The sequence below is a fragment of the Triticum aestivum genome, chromosome 4D, assembly GCF_018294505.1.
Source record: "Triticum aestivum cultivar Chinese Spring chromosome 4D, IWGSC CS RefSeq v2.1, whole genome shotgun sequence".
Taxonomy (NCBI): domain Eukaryota; kingdom Viridiplantae; phylum Streptophyta; class Magnoliopsida; order Poales; family Poaceae; genus Triticum; species Triticum aestivum.
The window spans coordinates 466122194-466145058 of NC_057805.1; the positions used below are offsets into that span (position 1 = coordinate 466122194).

General features: G+C 45.3%; 3 protein-coding genes across 4 annotated transcripts; 2 read left to right on the forward strand and 1 right to left on the reverse strand.

Moving 5' to 3' along the window:
- Positions 1-3613: 3613 nt before the first annotated feature.
- LOC123098674 (60S ribosomal protein L8-like) lies at positions 3614-4772 on the reverse strand. The gene is made up of 2 exons (XM_044520720.1): positions 4219-4772; positions 3614-4109 (listed from the first exon to the last, which is right to left on the reverse strand). The coding sequence occupies exons 1-2, from the start codon at positions 4656-4658 to the stop codon at positions 3764-3766; spliced, it is 786 nt and encodes a 261-aa protein (XP_044376655.1). The 5' UTR covers positions 4659-4772; the 3' UTR covers positions 3614-3763.
- A 6763-nt stretch (positions 4773-11535) lies between these two features.
- Positions 11536-16324, forward strand: LOC123098675 (pseudouridine-5'-phosphate glycosidase). 2 transcript variants are annotated; one of them, XM_044520722.1, is made up of 12 exons: positions 11536-11746; positions 11853-11963; positions 12053-12135; positions 12368-12427; positions 12554-12614; positions 13103-13209; positions 14039-14116; positions 14409-14454; positions 14848-14968; positions 15095-15180; positions 15459-15542; positions 16061-16324. In XM_044520722.1, the coding sequence occupies exons 1-12, from the start codon at positions 11623-11625 to the stop codon at positions 16081-16083; spliced, it is 984 nt and encodes a 327-aa protein (XP_044376657.1). In that variant the 5' UTR covers positions 11536-11622; the 3' UTR covers positions 16084-16324. The 2 variants fall into 2 exon arrangements, with proteins under 2 accessions (XP_044376657.1, XP_044376656.1); XM_044520721.1 differs by having other exon boundaries at positions 14848-15180.
- A 3000-nt stretch (positions 16325-19324) lies between these two features.
- LOC123098676 (pentatricopeptide repeat-containing protein At1g09900) lies at positions 19325-21699 on the forward strand. The gene has a single exon (XM_044520723.1). It carries the CDS (start codon positions 19386-19388, stop codon positions 21408-21410), a length of 2025 nt encoding a protein of 674 aa, XP_044376658.1. The 5' UTR covers positions 19325-19385; the 3' UTR covers positions 21411-21699.
- The last annotated feature ends 1166 nt before the right edge of the window (positions 21700-22865 follow it).

The following is a 22865-nucleotide window of genomic DNA, read 5'->3' on the forward strand; positions in this document are numbered from 1 at the left end:
GGAGGTGGGGCTCGGCATTACTAACAATTTTTTTTTTATTTTTTTCAAAACTACTAATGACGCACGGTGGGTGTGGTGCGCCATTACTATGTCAACTAGTAATGGCGCACTATACCACGGTGCGCCATTAGTAACAAAACTTTTTTTTACTTTTTTTTTAAAACTACTAATGGCGCATCAACACATGGTGCGCTATTATTATATAGTAATGGCGCATCACATGTCTGGTGCGCCATTAGTGACCATATCATCTATAGCCCTTTTCCTAGTAGTGTCTCCGTCATAATCGTTATCCCGATCCATCTGTACACGTGCAAATATAGTCTTTCATCAATTCAAAAATCATGTAACACAATCGCAAATATAATCATAATATGAATATATCTCCTAGGCTGGGGAGGCGACGGCCAAGTGCGTTGTAGACGCACATACACCACGCGGCCGATGGATTGATCGATCGTCAATGTGCATTTACAGTTGTGTGCGCGTGCTAACCCAATACGCACTGATCAGTTCTTTTACTCCCTCCATTCCAAATTACTCGTCGTGGTTTTAGTTTAATTGAACTAAAACCACGACGAGTAATTTGGAACGAAGGTTAAACTAAAACCACGACGAGTAATTTGGAACGGAGGGAGTACACAGCAAACCATGGCGGGAGGCTCGAGAAACCTAGCGCGACGACAACGAACACGTGTCGGCGACCAGATCGATTAGAGGAAGATGGACCTGCGTTCTTGTCGCCGCGGAAAGGGCGTCAACAGTCATCATTGCCGGCGGCGGGGCAGTCAGTGCTCCCCCTCGGCAAGATGACGCCGGTGAAAACGGCGGCGGCAGACGGTCGCCTACCCTAGGGTTTCAACTGCTGGCGGCGGCGGGCCGATGAGTTTTTTTTTTCAAACAACAGTGGGACGGGCGCACGCGGACGGGCTACAGCACCGGGCGGGCGTATGTGACCGCCGCATACGTCGGCGCGGGTGGGCGTACATCGGGCGGGTATGCACCCACCCCGTACGTCGACGCGGGCGGGCGTACGTCGGGCGGTATGCATACACGCTGTGAAATGAGTACGTCGGGGCGTACGTCGGGGCCGTACCGAAGCGCTTCTCAGATGGGTTTCTTTTGATGAGATGCTGCAAGTAGGTTGACGCTTCGATGATGATTTAGTTCAGGTCTTCAGAGTTTAATAGTTAGCTGTTGATCCCGTCCCGGCACAATATCATCGCTAGTTAGTCGATGATGATCCTTCGTTATTGTTCTTTCTTTTACTGGGCTTTCCATTGATTGGATGACGGAACAAAAATAATTTAGTATGAGACACATGCAATTGAACCTGATTATCAACTCTTTAGCCACATCTTACAAATGCATGGAACCTGATTCCTTCATCTAGTATAGCCTCGGTTTGCGCCCTGGAGCTGGACGACATGAACGGCTGATCTTACCACCGTGGTTGCTGTCTTGGCACAAAGTTAGCGATGCTTATTTCTCAAATACCGTCAATGCATTTCCGAAAAAAGAAAAAGAAAAAATATACCGTCAATGCAGATTTACAAACAATCACATAGAGTAGAAGACATGTAGTGAAGGACGAGGCTAGAGCCTGGGCCCGGGCGGGCACCAAAGGAATGTGCACCATTTTGCCGGAGACGTAGTTTTCTGTCTCGGGGGCGCGTACACCTCACTTTTCTGTTTGTACGCCCCAACCTTCTGACTCACGCCGCGTCGCGTGTTTGTGCTTGTCAGAGGTGGTTTCTGTAATTGTTGTATGCCATTTTTTTCTTCTACCTATCAATGCAATGATATGCAAGCCGTTTGCGTATTCGTGAAAAATAACACAATACAACGTTATTACATTATGGCAGAAACACCGTGAATTTCAGTTATCATAAAATTAGGTGCACACAAGGCAAGCCTGGGGGACCTTGTTTCAGTAAAATCTCTACTTTCCTATGTTGACATATGGCCTTTGCGGTCATAACACGGAAACAACACACTTCGCTTGCAAAACCGACGTCTGGCCTTTTTATAATGGCTCATCAAATGAAAGTTAAGATCCAACAGGCAACACGGGGGTCTCTGATTTTTCAGTTTTAGATGTCTTCAGGGGTGCGAGATTTTCGATCAATGTAATTCTCCGATGAACCCCTTAATTTTGCAGTCGTACTATCAATGCACAACTTCCAGAATATGACAGTAACAGGGAATAATTGCAGTTTCAGATTCAGTTCAATGCACATTCCAAGGAAGGCAAGAATATGTCAGACAATATTTATTTATTTTCTGCAGGGAAAATTTTCAATCTATTCATCTTCAATCAGGATTGTACAACGAACAATAGAAATAATAAAAATTATATCCAGATCCGTAGACCACCTAGCGACGACCACAAGCACTGAAGCGAGCCGAAGGCGCGCCGCTGTCATCGCCCCTCCCTCGCCGGAGCCGGGCAAACCTTATTGTAGTAGACAGTCGGGAAGTCGTCGTGCTAAGGCCCCATAGAACCAACGCACCAGAACAGCAACCGTCGCCGATGAAGAGTGTAGATCAAAAGGATCCAACCCGAAGACACACGAACGAAGACGAACGACGAATAGATCCGAGCAAATCCATCAAAGACAGATCCGCCGGAGGCACACCTCCACACGCCTACCAATGATGTTAGACACATCACCGGAACGGGGACTACACGGGGAGACCTTTATTCCATCTTCAGGGAGCCTCGCCTTTCTGAACAGGACACAAACCCTAACAAAGTTCGAAAAAGGATCTAAAAACGGAGCCCTCCCACCGGCAAGGGCCGAGATCCACTCTGCCTCCATGGCCCTAAGGCCACCGGATACGGGACGGACCGGCGGCGGCGCCGGCTGGCTAGGTCACGTACGAGTTGGAGTTGCTGACATTCACTGGGAGAGGGATGGCAAACGAACCCTCTTAGGCCTTCTTCGGTCCAGGATAGGATTATCATAGGAAATGAGCATGTATCTCAAATCCTATGAGTAGGAATAGGAAAATAGGTTCACATCATAGAAATTTTTTTATTGAGTCTAGGCTCATGTTTATTTTTCTTTGAAATGTGGAGGATATGAACCCCCTATGTAGGAATAGGAAACCATTTCTATCAACCAAAGGGCTCTAAAGAAAATATCTCTATTAAGAATCATATCCCTGTTTGGTTCGCCTGTGTGAAAAATCTGTTGTGGAAAAACAGCTGTGGAAAATCTGATGTGAAAAAGATGTAGGTCATTTGGCAAACTAGCTGATACAGCTTTTTCAGATTTTGGCCTGCAGCGGAATCAGATTTTGGAAAGCACGTCCTGGGCTGCTTCCGCTTTTGATTCAGATTTTGACAGCGGATTTCTAGAATCGGATTCTGGTGAGTTCGCCCTTTGGTTCAGATTCTGCTGCGCGGTAGCGGAATCCGTCGATAAAAACTGAACCAAACATGGCCAAAATCATCCAAACCAAAAGAGGCCTTAATGGCAGTTTTAGTCGATCTCTTCATATAAACACTCACGTTGCCTCTGATGGAACGGAGGGAGTATGTCAGTAAAATCGTTCACAAGTGACACCCCTCTTGGAAACGCACGGGCTCTTGCTAGTCACCCTAATTTAATGGTATATAAAACTTTCCATACATAATTCGACCAAAGTCCAAATAGTACCACACCCACAATGGAAAGCATGACAGATATAACTGTCCCAAAATCTAAGTAATAACCTAGCTGATCAATGATGATACGTATGAAGATATCTAACTGAACTAAGCGGCCCTGCTGTCCTTGGATGCGTTGACGGCGGCCTGTCCCCTGAGCCTGCCGGTCCTCCGCGCCCCGACCTGTCCAACCTTCTGCCCGGGAGGCGCGTCGCGGCGGACCGTGGACGCGTGCCCGATGTGCTGGTGGTTGCCTCCTCCGTGCGGGTGGTCGACGGGGTTCATGGCGACGCCGCGCACCCTGGGCCAGCTGTTCCTCTTCACCCTGAACTTGTGGTACGCTCTGCCCGCCTTGAGCAGCGGCTTCTCCGTCCTCCCGCCGCCGGCCACCTGCCCCACCATCGCCCTGCACCCGCTCTGCACCACCTTCTTCGCCCCCGACGGCAGCTTGATCCTGCACGCACGCACGCACGGTTGCAAACAAGTCAGATCAATCTACTAGTCCCTGACTGACATCCACGCATGCAACTATGAAAGACCAATCTGAAGCTTCAGAAACTTGCCTGGTGGTGCCGTTTTCGGAGTTGTGGCTGATGACGATGGCGTAGTCGCCCGAGGCGCGGGCGAGGGCGCCGCGGTCGCCGACGTGCTGCTCGACGTTGCAGACGACGGCGCCCTCGGGGAGGGACGCGAGCGGGAGCACGTTGCCGATGGCGACGACGGCGCGGCGGCCGCAGTAGACGGACTGCCCCGTGTACATGCCCTCGGCGGCCACGAAGAGCTCCTTCCGGTGCTTGTAGCGGACGGGATCGCGGAAGTCGAGGCGGGCTAGCGGCGCGCCGCGGCCGGGGTCGTGCACGATGTCCGTCACCACGCCCTTGAGGTACCCGTTCCGCTCGCCGTAGTCCAGCGCCCGGAACCGCGCCGGGCCCTGGCGGTGGTGCGTGTGCGACTTGAACACCGAGCCCGCGCCCTTGCGCTGCGCCCTGATCACGCGGCCCATCTTCTCCTCTTCTCCTCTTCTCCGGCGGCGGGAGCGAGGGTTTTGCGTTCGTACGTGGGACGTGAAGGCGTAGGCGCGAGACGGCCGCGTGCATATATAGGCTTCGGTGGAGTATGGCCTACAGAAGGAAAACGTTTAAAATCATCCGGACGATTTCTTCCGGAAATCATCCGCCTCTGGTGGTCGCCACGCGTTCAGGTGGGGGACCACGCACCGCTTCCTCGAGAGCCACTCGTTCCCTTTGCCTTATCCCTTGGGCGGTCGTCTCCTACCTCTCCCTCATTTCTTTTCCATCCCTCCGCTAGAAAGTAGCACCACAGCTCGCCAGCTGCCGGTGCTGAACCTCGCCGCGCTCCCATTGTCCTCCACAACACCAGCTCCTACCACCGCACCGCCCCTGCTGCTTCACCCCGCGTTGGAGCAGCAACCATGCTGCAGGCGCCCTCGTTGCAGCCGTGGAGGGAGGAGCTTCTCGGTCCCGCAGCAGCAGCGGCGACGACCAGCGACTCGCTGTCACGCAGCTCACCATCAGCTTGCAGCAACGACGTTTGCCGGTAACGGCAGCGGCTGCAATCCGCTCGTCGCCGTCGTGTGCTTCGTCGGAGCACCTCGTGACTGCAATGGAGCTCCGCCGCGGCTGCAGTGGAGCGCGGCCGGGGATGCAATGGAGCTCCGCCGCGGCTGCAGTGGGGCGCGGCCGGGGATGCAATGGAGCTTCGTCGGAAACGCCGCGCACCGGTGGCTGCAATGGAGCTCCGCGTTGGCTGCAATGGAGCTTCGTCGGAACGCCGCGCGCCGGTGGCTGCAATGAAGCTCCGTCGCGGCTGCAATGGAGCACGGCGGGGGCGGCAATGGAGCTTCGCCGGGACGCCGGGGGTCGTCGGCGCTGCAATGGAGCCGCGACGGAGCACCGTCGTGCCGTCCGTGCTGCAATGAGGTTTCAATGGAGCACTACCGAGGTCGTCGGCGCTGCAATGGAGCCGCAACAGAGCACCGTCGTGCCTGGCCATGCTGCGATGATGTTTCATTGGAGCACCGCCGAGGTCGTTGGAGCTGCGACGGAGCATCTCTGGGCTGCCGGCGCTGCAGTGGAGCGACAGGAGACAGGCTCACAGACAGCGGGCAGTAGCAGCACCGGCCACCGATGATGGAGCGAGGCTGCGGAAGTGCTATGCGGAATCTGTGGAGGAGAAAAGGATGGCTGTGATGAATTGCATCTAACGGTCATGGAGGCGGTTTATAAATTAAGAGAATCATCCGACCTACGCCTAGCACCGGCCCCTATGGAAAGCGTGGTCGAGGGCTGCGATTGGTGCACGGGAGGGGTCTGGCTGTCCGCCGTCCGATTCGATCGCTCTGTTTTGTAGTTGGTGGGACCAAGCAGCTCGTGTTCGATCCGGCCACCAACCACGCCTGCCTTTTTCTTTCTTTCTTTTTGAGAACCAGGATTTCCAGTTGCATTCGTGAACAATGTCTAGAGAATGATCAACATTTGTAGCATGCGACGTGATCAACATTTGTAGCATGACATCCCTTTACTTCTGTCCCCCTCGGGGGTCCTGAGTTTGGCATCGAGTCTCAGGCATAAGACTGTGAAAAGTCACGTAGTCTCTCAGCCCATGACTCTTTAAAATCAACATTCTTGATGTCGCTCTCTGTGGCGACTTCAAAATCAATAGTCTCAACATTTTATCCAGTTCATGGTGTCGACATGGACTTTTTTCTCGCCAAGATTGATGCCTCGTCGTTCATGTTGTCGCCTCTTATCACTAAGCTTGTTGTCCTCGCCATTTACATTGCCGCTCTCATCACCAAGCTTGTTGCCCTCGCCATTCACGTTGTTAATGTGCTCGCCTTGATCGTTGGTTCCCGTGGCAGCACTCGCCAAGAAAATTGTTCACAAATAACACCCCTCCTCGAAACACACAGGCTTCTTGCTAGTCACCCTAATTTAAGAGTATATATAAAACTTCCCATACATAATTCAACCGAAGTCCAAATAGTACCACATCCACAATGGAAAGCATGACAGATATAACAGTCCCAAAATCTAAGTAATAACCTAGTTGATCGATGATGATACGTATGAAGATCTCTAATTGAACTAAGCGGCCCTGATGTCTGATTGGTTGGGTTTGGCTGTCTGCCGTCCCATTCACTCTGGTTTATGGTTGGTGGGACCGAGCTGCTCATGTTCGATCCAGTCGCCAACCACACCTGTCTTTTTCTTTCTTTCTTTTTTATTTGAGAACCAGGATTTTAGGTTGCATTCGTGAACAATGTCTATGGTCTGATTTTGTTCAACTCAAAAATGGAGAGTCTGATTTTGTTGTTGCATGAATATGTATTTCGTGCAACATACATTAAGCACAACATGATTATGAAAGTTCACGTTGAAGTCATGTTAGATATGAAATTACACCAACAAACATGAAGTACTAAACATAGAGTACTAACAACTTTAATTACATAATCATTTTTACATCATCTTTGCATCATGCGACGTGATCAACATTTGTAGCATGCCATCCCTTTACTTCTATCTCTCTCGGGGTCCTGAGTTTGGCATCGAGTCTCAGGCATAAGACTGTGAAAAGTCACATAGTCTCTCAGCCCATGACTCTTTGAAATCAACATTCTTGATGTCACTATCCACTTTGCAAGCGGCGACTTCAAAATCAATAGTCTCAATGTCGCTATCCAGCTCAATAGCACCGACGTGGACTTTTTACTCGCCAAGATTGATGCCTCGCCATTCATGTTGCCGCCTCTTATCACTAAGCTTGTTGTCATCGCCATTTACGTTGTCACTCTCATCACTAAGCTTGTTGCCCTCGCCATTCACATTGTCCGTGTGCTCGCCTTGATCGTTGCCTCCCATGGCAGCGCTAGGAGTCAGAACAAGTGATGCCAAAGTTATATGCATGGGGACATGTATACAAACTACGGTGAAACCTAGTGCAATTAACAAAAAAATTGTGATGTTTCTCGACATCTTGGACATCATATAGCTTTGCCACTGATTGCCTAGGTAGCCTTTGTCCTCCTCGATATGGCCAAGGTACACCGCAAGCATTTCTTGCCCTGCCTTGGGAGAAATTACACCCAGTGCTATGGACACCACGACATCATTGACGACGGTGATTCACACCTTGAAAGAAGACACAAGCATCGGCTGCGACCGTATCACACAAAGAGTGGCTAGCGAGCTTCGCATCATTGTAGACTGTAGGCGATGACAAGTACTCATCTTTGGAGACGCCGTGGACAACGACGCATTGATCAAAATCAATGCCAAGCTCAAGGACCTCCTTTGTGTCAATGTCATCTAATCCACCACGCTCGCAGTCTTCTTCCTCCTGACTGAACAACCCCATTCTTGGATCCTCTTCTTCCCCTAATTGAACAAGGCCATTGTCAGGTCATTCATCAGATTATGTTATTCTTCCGGTTAACTAAACATATTCATTTCTTAGATGAAAGGGTGACTTGCGAATTTGTTTGGAAGATATGTGTGGCTAGCAAATTTTGAAAGAAATTAAGTTTTCTTGGAAAAGGACCAGATCTATTATAAAGAGTCACCTGAAGTACAAAGCACTTCAAACATAATAAAAATTACATCGGGGTTCATGGACCACGAACAACCATTGTCACCGCCAGAACGAGCCGGCGATGCGTTGATGTTGCCGCTCCATACCGGAGCCGGTCTGGCCTTGAGGTGACAGCCATGAAGTCTCTGCGCACGTGCCCGTAATAACCAGCGCCCTGGAGACGCATTTGTCCATGTTGAATCCTTTAATTGATCTAAGGACCTGACATCAAACCTGGTCGTCGCATACACACGCGCGAGAAATCCTAACCTCGTTGCCCCGAGGAGCCGGCGGGAATCTACGCCGGAGTTTCATCTAATCTGACCCGATGGACTAACTTGAAGAGGATTGAAATCTGGAAGATTGGCTTGAAGAAGCGCATCCATCCGTTCGAGTGTCGCCCCTGCAGGGACTAAAACGCTAACTGTTGGGGAACGTAGTAATTTCAAAAAAATTCCTACGCACACGCAAGATCATGGTGATGCATAGCAACGAGAGGGGAGAGTGTTGTCTACGTACCCTCGTAGACCGTAAGCGGAAGCGTTTTATCAACGCGGTTGATGTAGTCGTACGTCTTCACGATCCGACCGATCCAAGTACCGAACGCACGGCACCTCCGAGTTTTGCACACGTTCAGGTCGATGACGTCCTCGCCTTCTCGATCCAGCAAGAGGGGCGAAGTAGTAGATGAGTTCCGGCAGCACGACGGCGTGGTGACGGTGTTGGTGAAGAACAATCTCCGCAGGGCTTCGCCTAAGCACTACGAAAACTATGACAGAGGATAAACTAGAGGGGATGGGGTTGCCGGCACACGGGTTGGTGTTTCTTGATGTGTCTCAGGTGCTAGCCCTACCCCTCTATTTATATGTTGAGCCTTGGGGTCGAAACTTGGAGTAAAAGCCTCCACAAAGTTGGTTTCACCCGAAAGGCAAGAGTCCTTCTCGGACTCCAGGGCCAGACGTCAGGGTTCTCGGCGTCTGGACCCAGACGCCAGGGACCCTGGCGTCTGGCCCCTGGACTCCGCAAAACTTCCTTTTGCGCTTTTCAAAAACCTCGTGGGCTTTCCTCTTTGGCCCAAATAAAGTGTTCTCATGCCCAAACATTTCGGGAAACATCCGGAACCCCTTCCGATGGATTCCGGAACCTTTCCGAAGATCAAACACTACTATCCACATATCAATCTTTACTTCCAGACCATTCCGGAGTTCCTCGTCATATCCGTGATCTCATCCAAAACTCCGAACAACATTCGGTCACCAACATACATAACTCATAGTACTATATCGTCAACGAACGTTAAGCGTGCGGACCCTACGGGTTCGAGAACTATGTAGACATGACCGAGACACCTCTCTGGTCAATAACCAATAGCGGGACCTGGATGCCCATATTGGCTTCTACATATTCTACGAAGATCTTTATCGGCCAGACCGCATAACAACATACATTGTTCCCTTTGTCATCGGTATGTTACTTGCCCGAGATTCGATCGTCGGTATCTCAATACCTAGTTCAATCTCGTTACCGGCAAGTCACTTTACTCGTTTCGTAATACATCATCCCGCAACTAACTCATTAGTTGCAATGCTTGCAAGGCTTATAGTGATGTGCATTACCGAGTGGGCCCAGAGATACCTCTCCGACAATCGGAGTGACAAATCCTAATCTCGAAATACGCCAACCCAACAAGTACCTTGGGAGACACCTGTAGAGCACCTTTATAATCACCCAGTTACGTTGTGACGTTTGGTAGCACACAAAGTGTTCCTCCAGTAAACGGGAGTTGCATAATCTCATAGTCATAGGAACATGTATAAGTCATGAAGAAAGCAATAGCAACATACTAAACGATCAAGTGCTAAGCTAATGGAATGGGTCAAGTCAATCACATCATTCTCCTAATGATGTGATCCCGTTAATCAAATGACAACTCATGTCTATGGTTAGGAAACATAACCATCTTTAATTAACGAGCTAGTCAAGTAGAGGCATACTAGTGACAGTCTGTATGTCTATGTATTCACACATGTATTATGTTTTCGGTTAATACAATTCTAGCATGAATAATAAACATTTATCATGAAATAAGGAAATAAATAATAACTTTATTATTGCCTCTAGGGCATATTTCCTTCACTACCTATCCACTAGCCGGAGCAGAGATACATGCATGGATTTCCTCCCCGCCACCGGCTGCTAGAACGGCGGGCAGAGCAGATTATCTAACCACTTTGAGGTAATCCATCATTAGTTTTGTGGTAGGTAGGCTCGTACCGAAGGATAGAAGGGCATAAATGAAAATCTATAAAAAAGAAGAAATACCTTACATTGTGGAATTTTAGTGAGACACCTTATGCTGCAACAACAACAACAACAACAACAACAACAACAACAACAACAACAACAACAACAGAAATCATTTTTTTGAGGAATGCCTTCATGACATATTTCTTTAATTCGGAAAACGGTTACATCTTCAATTATCACCCACTAGAAATACAGAAAGTTCTGATTCCCAACAATGTTCATTGAACCCTCCCCATGACTAGCTAACACATGAACCGTGTTATTGGCTTCCCTAGGGCAATGAATAAAACTAACGATGATCAAACTTGTGAATAAGAAAATTACAATCATCGTTGATATTCGCGCTGGTCCGATCGAATAACCCCCATTTTATAAGGTGCTCTCAGAATAATGTTAGCGAGTGTTTAGCTAAATTCAGTAGAATATAGGGTAGAACCATGACTTGAATTGTGTCTGGTCTATGAGTGCCTTGGAGCATGCTCATGCTGATTGTAAAGACATAAATATTGAGTAATACAATTTTTCACTCGCAAAAAAAAACCCCATTTTGCATCATCTCAATCACTTCAAACGGTCCACTTAGACAATCAACTTATTACAGCCAATATTATCTTTTTTGCATGGTATTACGTGTCTTATTTATATCATATGAATCATAGAACAAGTCGCGTACATACTGACCTGGCAAAATTGAAAAGACAACAATTTTCTTACTTTTTTAGGTTTAGACAACAAATTGCTAGTCTTTGCACATCGAAACACTAAAAAATGCAAGGAGCATAACGAGTATTATCCAACCAAATCGCCAGCTTTAAATATTTTACTGTACTAAATAAAAACTAGCAGCTTTTTTAGATACTACTATTCTGTTAGACGCTTTTTAACACTAGTATAATATCATAAAACGTCTTATAATATGAGACGGAGGGAGTATATAATAATAAAAGATTCACCAATTTAATAATAAATCATCACATTCCTGGATCTAAAAGTGAAAGAACGACAGCTGAGTGCGGAAGCTGAAGCTGCCGTCAAACCAGTCGAGGAGGACTCAACGATCGCCGGGGATGTCGAGGGCGCCGCCACGGGAAGGCCCGTCGCCGACAGGAGTCGCGGTGTCTCCGGAGGTCGAGGCCGCGCTCGCGAGCGGCGGGGCGGTCGTCGCCCTCGAGTCCACCATCATCTGCCACGGTAATAGGCTTCGACCCCCACTTTTCCCCTTCGGAGCAGAGCAGAGGACCCTCCCTGGCGCCTAGCTTAGCCTCCACGGGGTTCTTGATTGGAGTTTCCGTTGCAGGCATGCCCTATCCGAAGAACCTCCAGACGGCCATGGAGGTGGAGGCCATCGTCAGGGAGAACGGCGCTGTTCCTGCCACCATAGCCATTCTGAACGGTGTGCCACATGTTGGTAAGTTGTCAGGGCAGCACCAGGCTGTTCACTTGATCTGAAAATGTTATCTTCTACTAGTAGTACTGATATTCTTCATACGATTGTAGGGCTTAACAGTGAACAGCTGAAGAACTTGGCTATAAGCGGAAGTCAGTTTCAGAAGACAGCTAGAAGAGATATTGCGCAAGTTGTGAGTACCTTGCTTAACACAATTTCGTCCTTCTTAAGTGAAACTCTACACTCTTGTGAAATCATTAAGCATTGCGCTAAAATTGGCATGCCATCATTCATGAAAGAATTAAGAATGTGTATTGTTTTTCGAACCTGGGATTTGCCTCATGCCTAGATACATAGCCCCTCTGATTAACATTTATGTTTGTGATTTTGTTTTTTTCCTTTTTGATTGTTTTACTAATTTTCAGGTTGCTTCAGGCAGCAATGGTGCTACGACAGTCTCTGCCACCATGTTTTTTGCTCATAAGGTTCTTTCAAGAAACATTGCATCTTACTCGTCTTATTTATCTTGGTTTTATTTGATAGCCATGTGTAGCTAGCACCAAATGTTTCTTTATAGTAGTATAAAGCAATTAAGTTATTCTGAAACTCAGGTTGGTATACCAATTTTTGTGACTGGGGGAATTGGAGGCGTACACAGATACGGTGAAAAAAGTAAGTAGCTTCCAGTTGTGTAAGGAGTCCTTGTTTAGGTTCACCGTGAATGTTCCAATTGATTTGTCCGAATTATGGAAGGGCAGTAGTTTTTTCAGTCTTATGTCTTTTGCAGCTTTCTGCTATTCTGTACTTAATATAGGATGCTGGTGTTACTCTATGATGTATAGTTATACATTACTGGACTTAAACGTCGAGACTGGGAGTACACACTACATTAACTTGATTAACATAGGAAGACTAGACTATACGTGTTAACATTTAGCAGGAAACATAGATAATATTTCTCTTGAGTTGCAGCTTTTCTGATATTCTCTAGTTAATTTAGGATGGTGGCGTTACTCTATCTATGATGTATAGTTACAGATTAGTGGACTTAAACCTTGAGACGGGTAGTACCCACGACATTGTTAACTTGATTAACATATCTTGCTTAAATATCATTCTTTGTAAAATGCTTGATGGACACAGTTACCATTTTGATGCAGCCATGGACATCTCATCTGACTTAACTGAACTTGGAAAGACGCCTGTGGCTGTTATTTCAGCCGGTGTGAAGTCCATTTTGGATATCGCACGGACACTCGAGTACTTGGTATTATCCTTCGCATATTCTTCCTTTTTAATAAATTTTACTGTCAGGGCCTCCCCTAAAGTTTTCCGCTAAAAATATAGCTCTTTCGATATGTGAAGAATAAACTTTCATGTAGATTTTCCTGCTAGGCATTGGATGCTTCACAGGCTGTACCTATATTCTTCTGGCTTGATATTTAAGTACTGATGGAGTAGCTTCCAGTAAAATTCTATAGCAGTGTTGGTTAGAATGCCTGAACAAAGAAAGATCATAGCAATACAAATGCACTCCAAATATCAAGCTACATATACACAGGACAAAGATTGTCTTGTAAAAAGAATAGTTGCTGCATAACTGTTACGTTAGTTATTATCACCCCTAATAATGATGCCTTAACATGGGAACAAACAGCTGCACTTCTCTTGAAAATATTATAGAAGTCTGGATTTGAAACAATAAGATAAGAACTGGAAATGAGGTGGCACAAAAAGTAGACAAGTTCAGATGCAATTTGATAATCGACAACTTTCACTCAGGAAATATCGGCTGTTGCCTTGGAAGGGCCTCTTTTCTGCCCTCTAGGAACTCCATAAACAAGAGGACAAGGATCGAGAAACTTGTCTTGTTCATTCTGTGGTAAATAATTCTAGACCAGACTCTTCAAAGAATTCATAACGAAATGCTCTTGGTGGTAAAGGAGTTCTAGCCTCTTCAAAGAGTCTATTTTTTAGATTATAGCACTGGATGTTCCTTGGAGCTTTATGATCTGCTCTGTTCCTGGCAAGACATCGCGTAGATGCAACTTCATTTTGGTACCTAATCAATTCTTTTTAAATGATGGTGTTGACAGGAAACTCAAGGGGTAACTGTTGCTGCTTACAGAACCAACGAATTTCCAGCTTTCTTCACAGAAACCAGTGGATGTAAGGTAGAACAATTTTACTTCTGTCAAACAATAAAGTTAGTGTTTTTCTTTGCCCAATACATTAGCATCCAGGAATTTGTTGAGAGTTCAAAATGCACTACAGTTTTGAAAATGAATGTTTTCAGGTTAGATTATGTAGTACAAGGCATGGGTTGGGAAACAGTTTAGTTGGAGAGAAATTAAAAGTAGATATATTGCAGCTTCGGTCACAAATTTAAATGAGAAAGTATCTGTTCTATATACAATTAAAATTGGTCGATGCCTTGACTAAGTGACTCCTGTTTGCTTAATGTAGGTGCCATGCCGTGTTGATTCTCCAGAAGAGTGCGCGAAGATAATATGTAAGTATTAGCATTAGACATGTGAATCTTCTGCATTTTTTATTGAATTTAATTTGTGTGGCACTAAATGTTGGTACATAACCAGAACCACCAGAAGTCACCTGTTCATCTGTTAACTTTTTGATTAGAGGATTCTATAGCCCGATATGAACTTAGAGTCAGTTATTCATAACTAGTATCCTACTTGAAATCTACACTTAATGTGATCACTATATGATGCTCCAGCCAGAAAACCCCCAAAGAAGATGGGATAAATTTGACACCCTTTCCCATCATCCATGCCTGCTGCCCACCTCAGTATGGAAGTAGTGATCTTCAAGGGTCACAACCTTTTTTTTGGGATGTTTTGCAGCCTTAATTGAGAATTGCTTACTCGAGTCTATTGTGATGCAGATGCAAACCAGAATATGCATCTAGGATCTGGAATTCTTATTGCAGTGCCGGTTCCCAAGCAACATGCAGCTTCAGGAAAGGTTATAGAGTCTGCAATACAGCAATCCCTCAAGGAAGCAGAGTACAGTCCCAGTTCCTTGCTCTCTTTTCTCTTTCTGTATGTGTGCGCGTGCACGTGCAGTTGGGTTAACATGTATGTTTATGAACAATATAATGTCAATCTAATTATTTGCACTTTGTTTCTCAGTGATAAAAGAATAATAGGAAACGCGATCACCCCCTTCATCCTCGACAGAGTGAAAGTACTAACTGGAGGATCTTCATTGGAAGCCAGTATCCTATAATTTTATTTTGCCCTGTGGTATATTTTAGGGATATTGCATGATTTATCCATTTTCATTTGTAATTTTGAATTTCGGTAGTTACTGTGCCTATTTCTTAAATGCACAGTTTGTCTTTTCTACCATTCTCAAATTCTAGCAATTAAATATTGAATTGGACCTTGTGAGAAAAATGACGAAGGCACATGTGGGCATACAATTCTCACCCCTTCTTTTCGCGTCCTCTTGTGGTTTCCTACATTTGCAGAAACTTCTCCTTAGCATATTCAGATATTGCACTTGTGAAGAACAATGCTCTCACTGGTGCTAAAATTGCTGTAGCCCTTTCTGATCTTCGCAAGAGAGTAACAAACAGTAAGTTGATATTGACTTCACTAAAAAAAATTATAGGTGGTTCTATGAGTTACCATCTTTAGAAGCAAAAACATCCTGCTCGTACCATGCGTTATGCAGGGTTTGGAAAAGTGCCAGCAAGTGGCCTGGTTCCCATTTACCAAGCTCCAGTCTGCTCATACCAAACCTTCCATGTTCCAAGCCCTTATTCCACTGGATATGTATATTCTCATTTATATTATATCTTATGTCTCAAAACAACTTGAATCTCGATATGAAAGTACAGTTTCCAAATGCAACAAGCCAGAAACTAGGCAAAGAACTGGAGTTGTTGAAGCTAGATCTTGGGCAGTACTGGTCTACGAGCCCAAACCCTGATATGTTTTAACCATAAAGCATGGAAAAATTGCTGCTGCTGTTAACTTGCCTGATCTGTACTACTAGGTTATTGAGAAACCACGCTAGAGCTAGATATGGCAAAATCTGACTTTTCTTTTGAGTGGTAATAAAATCTGACTGTTTTGGACCTGCTGTAACAGGGCCTGTGAGGTCTGCCCTGTAAAGCTCCTGCTGAAGGAGCATGTGAAGTTGATGATGCCAACAGCTGACCGGAACTGGAGTGTTGCCAAAGATACCAATTCCTTGCACATCGTGAATCATCATCTGGCTTGCGCATTCCGTTCTTGCTATTTTGTATCTTGTTGGAAGGCTGTGTTAGCAGTAACATCTGAATAAATAAGTTTTAGCGGACGTCTCGTTCTGGCCTATGAAATTATTACCGCCTTTGTTGTAGGCAGATCCTATTCGGCGCGTAGGTCGCCCGCTAGCGACATAGCGTGCAAACTTCCATTTAGGGTTTATTCTCCACCGGTTTTGGGAAAGTTCTAGAAACTTCCTTGAACCAGTTTTTTCTTTTTTTTCCTTTCTTTTTTCTTCTGGTTTTTTCTTTCTTTTTCTTTTGTTTACATTTTTTTTCATTTTTCAATTTTTGCGAACATTTTTAAAATCGTGAACATTTTTCGAAGTTGCAAACATTTCTTTTTCAAATCATGAACATTTTTCAAATTCATGATCATTTTTTACAAATTTGTGAACAATTTTGGAATTCGTGAACATTTTTTCAATTTCACGAACACTTTTTTGCTTTCATGAACTTTTTTATGAAATGCATGAACATTTATCGAATTCATTAAAAAAAATTAACCGATAAAGTTTTTATGAAATTTGAGAACAATTTTTAAATTCAAGAAATTGTTTTTCGTTTTTTGAACATTTAAAAAAAATCATGAACATTATTTGAATTCGCGAAATTTGGTTCAAGTTCATGAACATTTTTTGAATATGCGAACATTTTTTGAATATGCGAACATTCTTTTAAAATCATGATTTTTAATGTGCATACATTTTATGATTTCTTAAACATTGTTCCATAATCATGGACGTTGTTTTCTGAATTCAAGATCATTTTATGATTTCTTGAACTTTTTTTTTCAAAATTCGCAATTATTTAGTAAGTTATAAACTTTTTGAAATCCTGAACTATTTTAAGAAAGAAAAAATGCAAAAGAAAACGAAAAAGCAGGTGGCGTCCCGCCCCATGCATGAGCCGGCCCAACAGGGTGTGTCGGTGGGCTGGCGGGGGATGGGGGCGTTGCTTGTTTCGGCGACTTCTGACGCCCAGGTCGCCAAGGGAGCTCCTAACGGGCGCCTTTAGCGCCAGTTCGCAGTTCGGGCGCCCACGCGGCTGTGAACTGGGCCGGCCCAGCAAAAAGTCAGTGGATAGAGCTCGTTTGCGACCAAAAACAGCCAAAAAATGGTTTCCCGACATGATCGATCTCGCACCGTCCAGCAGCGAACGACAAGGGCTAACCAACTAAACTACACCGCACTACTGACCACAAAGCAGGGCAAATATTTAAAATACATCTGTCGCCGGGCAATTTATTAGTACACATATAAACATTTATTGTAGCGCTTTGATTTTTAAATTATTTGAAAATAGTTGGGAAAAAATGTCATGAATTACAGTAAAGTTCATTGATTTTTAAAAAGATCGTGTTACGTAAAATTTCATCGACTTTGAAAAAAAGTTCACAATTTTGAAAAAAGTTCATCGATTTTTGAAAAAAGTGCACCGATTATAAAAAAGTTTATCGACTTTGAAAAAAGTTCACGATTTTGAAAAAAGTCCATCGACTTTGAAAAAAAGTTCACGATTTTGAAAAAAAAGTTCACGGTTTTGAAAAAAGTTCATCGGTTTTGGAAAAAGGTTCGTCGATTTTGAAAAAAGTTCATCGATTTTGAAAAAACAGTTCATCGGTTTTGAGAAACAGTTCATCGATTTTGAAAAAAGTTCATCGCTTTCAAAAAAGTTCATCGACTTTGAAAAAAGTTCATGATTTGGAAAAAAGTTCATCGACTTTGAAAAAAGTTCATCGGTTTTGGAAAAAGGTTCGTCGATTTTGAAAAAAGTCATCAATTTTGAAAAAACAGTTCATCGGTTTTGAGAAAGAGTTCATCGATTTGAAAAGAGTTCATCGATCTTGAAATAGTTCATCGACTTGGAAAAAAAGTTCATCGATTTTGAAAAAGAGTTCATCGATTTTGAAAAGTGTTCATTGATTTTGAGAAAAAATCATCGAATTTGAAAAAAGAGTTCATCGATTTTGATAAAAAGTTCATTGAATTCGAAAAGGTTCATCGAAATTGCAAAAAAATTCGCACATTTACAAAAAAAGTAAAAGAATAAGAAAAGAAAAGTGAAAAAAAAGAACAGGAAAAAGAAGGAGAAGAAAATGTCGCGACCTGGAGAAACAGTAAAAGTATGGGAAGAGGCTTACAGACACCAAAGTGTTCGTTGCCTTGTGATAAGTGCGTTGCTCTCTCAGACGAGTCGTCCCAGGTTCGAACCATCACACTCACCATTTTTTGATTTGACGCAGTTTTAACAGAAAAAAAAGAAGAAGGAATGGGCCGGCCCAGCGCGGCGCGGGGATATGCGCCCGTTTGCGCGCAGCGAAGAAACGGGCGCCGTTTAGGATTTGCCGGTCGCCAAATAGGAGCTTCCTTTGTTGCATACTCCCCGTGTTCCCTTTTATAAGATGTTTCACACATTTCAGACATGCCCAAAACAGTTCAAAACGAACTGGTTAAAACGCGAAATCACTAATCGAGAAGTACTCCTTATAAAGAGCACTCTTCCCTCCGCAGGTTGTGACAAGTGGCACGCTGGATGTGCGGCACTTGTCGCAACCTGTGAGTTTTTTTTCGTAGATCTATTTATTCAAAACGTATTATCTCTTCGTGCGTCCAAATCTCAAATCGTTTTCACTGTTGGATTCTTTGCGTCGAGATCTTCAAAACTAGGTCTCATGTTGTTAGGTATTGACAAACTTTTTTCTTCATGAAAAAACCCGGCCGAAAAAACCGGACAAAAAGAAGAATTGGGAGTGCGTTCTTTTTCCTTTTCGGAAGCCGTTTTTGGCCGTGCTTCTCGTGAAAGCAAATCCGTGCCTCTTATACGGAAAAAAAAGAGAATTTTTGTTTTTTGTTTTTGAGAGGCCGTGTCTCTCGTGAAAGCAAAGCCGTGCCTCAAGCCGAAGGCGCGCCGCCATCATCGCCCCTCCCTCCCTGGAGCAGGGCAAGAAACCATTATCATCGATAGGTGGTCTACGGATCTAGATGTAATTTTTTTATTCGTTATACTATCATGATTAATGGTCAATAGTAGATCGGAAGTTTTCTTAAAAAAAAGTTTGGCATGGATCCCAGTGAGTGTAGCTATCCCGAGCCAAACGGCTGCTTCTCCTCCACTGCTCCATCCAATGTCTAGAAAATGTCTATCTACTTTAGCTCGGCGAGGCAATGGCAGCGCTGCGTCCGCTATCCAGTGGCCTCCACGACGCGCTCGCTCTCACCACACCTCGTCCTCCACGCCTGACCATCCTCGCTCCGCCCAACTCGCAGATGCTCACCTCCTCGCTCCCGCCTCCCACCCTCCCGGCCACAGGCTCGAAGCCTGCAGCCAAGCCCAAACCCGCCGCCGCCACCTCCGTCCCCGCCGCGGCCACGGCCCGCCTCGACGATGGCGGGAGCGGCCGCCTGTCCGCGCTCATCCGCTCCCTCTGCGCCGCTGGCCGCACCGCCGACGCCGCGCGCGCCCTGGACACGGGCGGCGACGACGCCGGCATCGTCGCCTACAACGCCATGGTCGCCGGGTACTGCCGCGCCGGCCAGGTCGCCGCCGCGCGCCGCCTCGCGGCCGCCGTCCCGGTCCCGCCCAACGCCTACACCTACTTCCCCATCGTGCGCGGCCTCTGCGCGCGGGGCCGGATCGCCGACGCCCTCACGGTGCTCGACGAAATGTCCCTCAGGGGCTGCGCGGCCACCCCGCCCATGTGCCACGTCATCCTGGAGGCCGCGTGCAGGGGCGGCGGGTTCAGGAGCGCCGTGAGGGCTCTCGAGGCGCTGCATGCCAGGGGCTGCACGCTGGACTCCGGCAACTGCAACCTGGTCGTCAGCGCCATCTGCGAGCAAGGGTGCGTGGACGAGGGGGTGGAGCTGCTGAGGAAGCTGCCATCCTTTGGCTGCGAGCCGGACATTGTTAGCTATAACGCGGTGCTCAAGGGCCTGTGCATGGCCAAGAGATGGGAGGACGTGGAGGAGCTCATGGACGAGATGGTTAGGGTGGATTGCCCGCCCAATATCGCCACTTTCAATACCCTCATTGCTTACCTGTGCAGGAACGGGTTGTATGAGCAGGTGCATGAGGCCCTTTCGCAGATGTCGGAGCATGGGTGCACACCGGACTTAAGGATGTACGCGACCATCATCGACGGGATTTGCAAGGACGGGCATCACGAGGTTGCAAACGATATTTTGAGCAGGATGCCTTCTTATGGTCTCAAGCCCAATGTTGTCTGCTACAACACTGTGTTGAAGGGTCTATGCAGTGCTGAGCGGTGGGAGGAAGCTGAGGACTTGCTCGCTGAGATGTTTCAGAAGGATTGCCCCCTCGATGACGTGACATTCAATATACTCGTTGATTTCTTTTGCCAAAACGGGTTGGTCGACAGGGTAATTGAACTTCTTGAGCAGATGTTGGAGCATGGTTGCATGCCGGATGTCATCACATACACTACGGTAATCAATGGCTTTTGCAAAGAAGGGCTTGTTGACGAAGCTGTCATGCTTTTAAAAAATATGTCATCGTGTGGATGCCAGCCAAATACCATAAGCTATACTATTGTGTTGAAAGGTTTGTGCAGAGCGGAGCGCTGGGTAGATGCCGAGGAGCTGATCTCTCATATGATTCAACAAGGCTGTCTTCCGAATCCTGTTACATTCAATACACTCATCAATTTCCTGTGCAAAAAGGGATTAGTGGAGCAGGCAATTGAGCTTCTTAAGCAGATGTTAGTCAATGGGTGCAGTCCTGACCTTATTAGCTACAGCACGGTAATTGATGGACTTGGTAAAGCTGGTAAGACGGAGGAAGCATTCGAGCTGTTTAATGTTATGATCAGCAAAGGGATCACCCCAAATACGATAATTTATTCATCAATGGCATCAGCTCTGTCTAGAGAAGGTAGAACCGACAAGGTTATTCAGATGTTTGACAGGATCCAAGATGCCACAGTGAGGTCTGATGCAGTGCTTTACAATGCTGTCATTTCTTCGCTTTGCAAAAGATGGGAAACTGATCGTGCCATTGATTTTTTTGCCTACATGGTATCAAGTGGGTGCATGCCCAACGAATCAACCTACACTATACTTATTAGAGGTTTAGCTAGTGAAGGATTGGTAAGGGAGGCACAAGATTTGTTGAGTGAACTGTGCTCAAGAAGAGCTGTCAGAAAGCACTTGGTGAGACATTTTGGTATTGTATGAACAAACAGCCCTTACCGCCAGATGCTGGTGGAAGGAGGAGATTATTCTGGTGGCATTGGCAGGACGGATTTGCCTACTTGAAGCTTCAGCAGCTCATGAAGGTTGGTAGGTGAAACCGTGAAAGCTTGTAGGTTGCTTTTTTTTGCACTGCATGATGTAGTGCCTTCTAATTGTAGTTTCTGATAGGTCAAAGGTGGATAGTTAAGTTATACATACGGAGCTATTTTTTCAACGAATTCTTATTGTGGGTACCAGTAGGACTATAACATTAGCTACACCTACTTGTTCATAGCCTGTTAGAACTTAGAAATGTTAATCTGATGCAGCGACTGCCTTAGTGCTTTTAGTTGCTTTAAACATTACAGAAAATTGGATTCCAACTAATCCTTCATTTAACAAAAATGCTGCGAGAAAACATAACTAAATGCGCTAAATAACTACATGTAAAATATCCATGTAGGAAAGATAAAAATAAACAAAATAAGGGAGACCCTAACTGATAGAAAATGCATGTCCTAACTGTTTGTACATGTATATGTACATGCCTTAGCATTGCATAGCAATTGTATCCGTAATGGGAGCCAGTTGTAATTTCTACCGGCTAAACTTCTGAAATTCTAATTGCTAAACTTGACCTAATCATCGGTGGATTTGGTTTAATTTCAGCCTCCTTTCGGCTCATTAACATCTATGGAGCAACATAAACCCTTCTTCATGGGAGCCAGTTGTAATTTGTACTGGCTCATAAATTTGCCTTGCTGATAGATTTAGGAGAACATTGTGGAAGGGACACTGAAAGTCATTACGTTGAGTTGGTTGCAACCGTGTCTTTAAACATTTGTTTTCACAAAAGGTTTTACTTTGCAATCTCAAAGAGTTATCTATTCCACCTTAAATCATAAAACTGCACGAACTAAAAGCCAGACAAACAATTCAATTTACCGCATGTACAATGACGCCATCTTAGCAGTATCTCATCGCATAACCGGGGAGAGGGAAGGGAGAGAAATGAAAAAAGGAATAAGAGATTTGTCTTTTCTCCTAGCTAAGAGATGATGTCTTAGTAAGAAAGATAAGACATTCATCTCCACTGTACGAGATATCTTCTATTCACACGCCCCATATATGAGGATCCTATAACATTAGTTACTGGAGATAACACGAGATGATCTATTGCATATCATGTTTTGTTGACTTCTCTAAATGATCTAGAATATATAAGAGAGGATTGCTTTTATTAACCAATGAATAAGCCCGTGCAGTGTTTAAAAGCTTAGAAAATCAGTTTTCTATGAACAAAGAAATAATTCAGGAAATTTGTAAAACAATTATCTAAAATGTTAGGAAATAAATTTGGTTTTTTGCGATCATATCAGAAAAGGAAAACAAATATGTTCAAGTATGTGGTTTTGGCATATGTTTGGGGTATTCGACGTTGTTTACTCAGTAACTAAT

Excerpts from the sequence above, each read along its gene's own strand:
- LOC123098674 (XM_044520720.1), bottom strand. The coding sequence starts at position 4,658 with ATGGGCCGCGTGATCAGGGCGCAGCGCAAGGGCGCGGGCTCGGTGTTC. Across the intron at positions 4,110-4,218 it reads TCCGAAAACGGCACCACCAG|GATCAAGCTGCCGTCGGGGG; the intron begins GCAAGTTTCTGA and ends GCGTGCGTGCAG.
- LOC123098675 (XM_044520721.1), top strand. The coding sequence starts at position 11,623 with ATGTCGAGGGCGCCGCCACGGGAAGGCCCGTCGCCGACAGGAGTCGCG. Across the intron at positions 12,136-12,367 it reads GAAGAGATATTGCGCAAGTT|GTTGCTTCAGGCAGCAATGG; the intron begins GTGAGTACCTTG and ends ACTAATTTTCAG. Across the intron at positions 12,428-12,553 it reads CCATGTTTTTTGCTCATAAG|GTTGGTATACCAATTTTTGT; the intron begins GTTCTTTCAAGA and ends TCTGAAACTCAG.
- LOC123098676 (XM_044520723.1), top strand. The coding sequence starts at position 19,386 with ATGGCAGCGCTGCGTCCGCTATCCAGTGGCCTCCACGACGCGCTCGCT.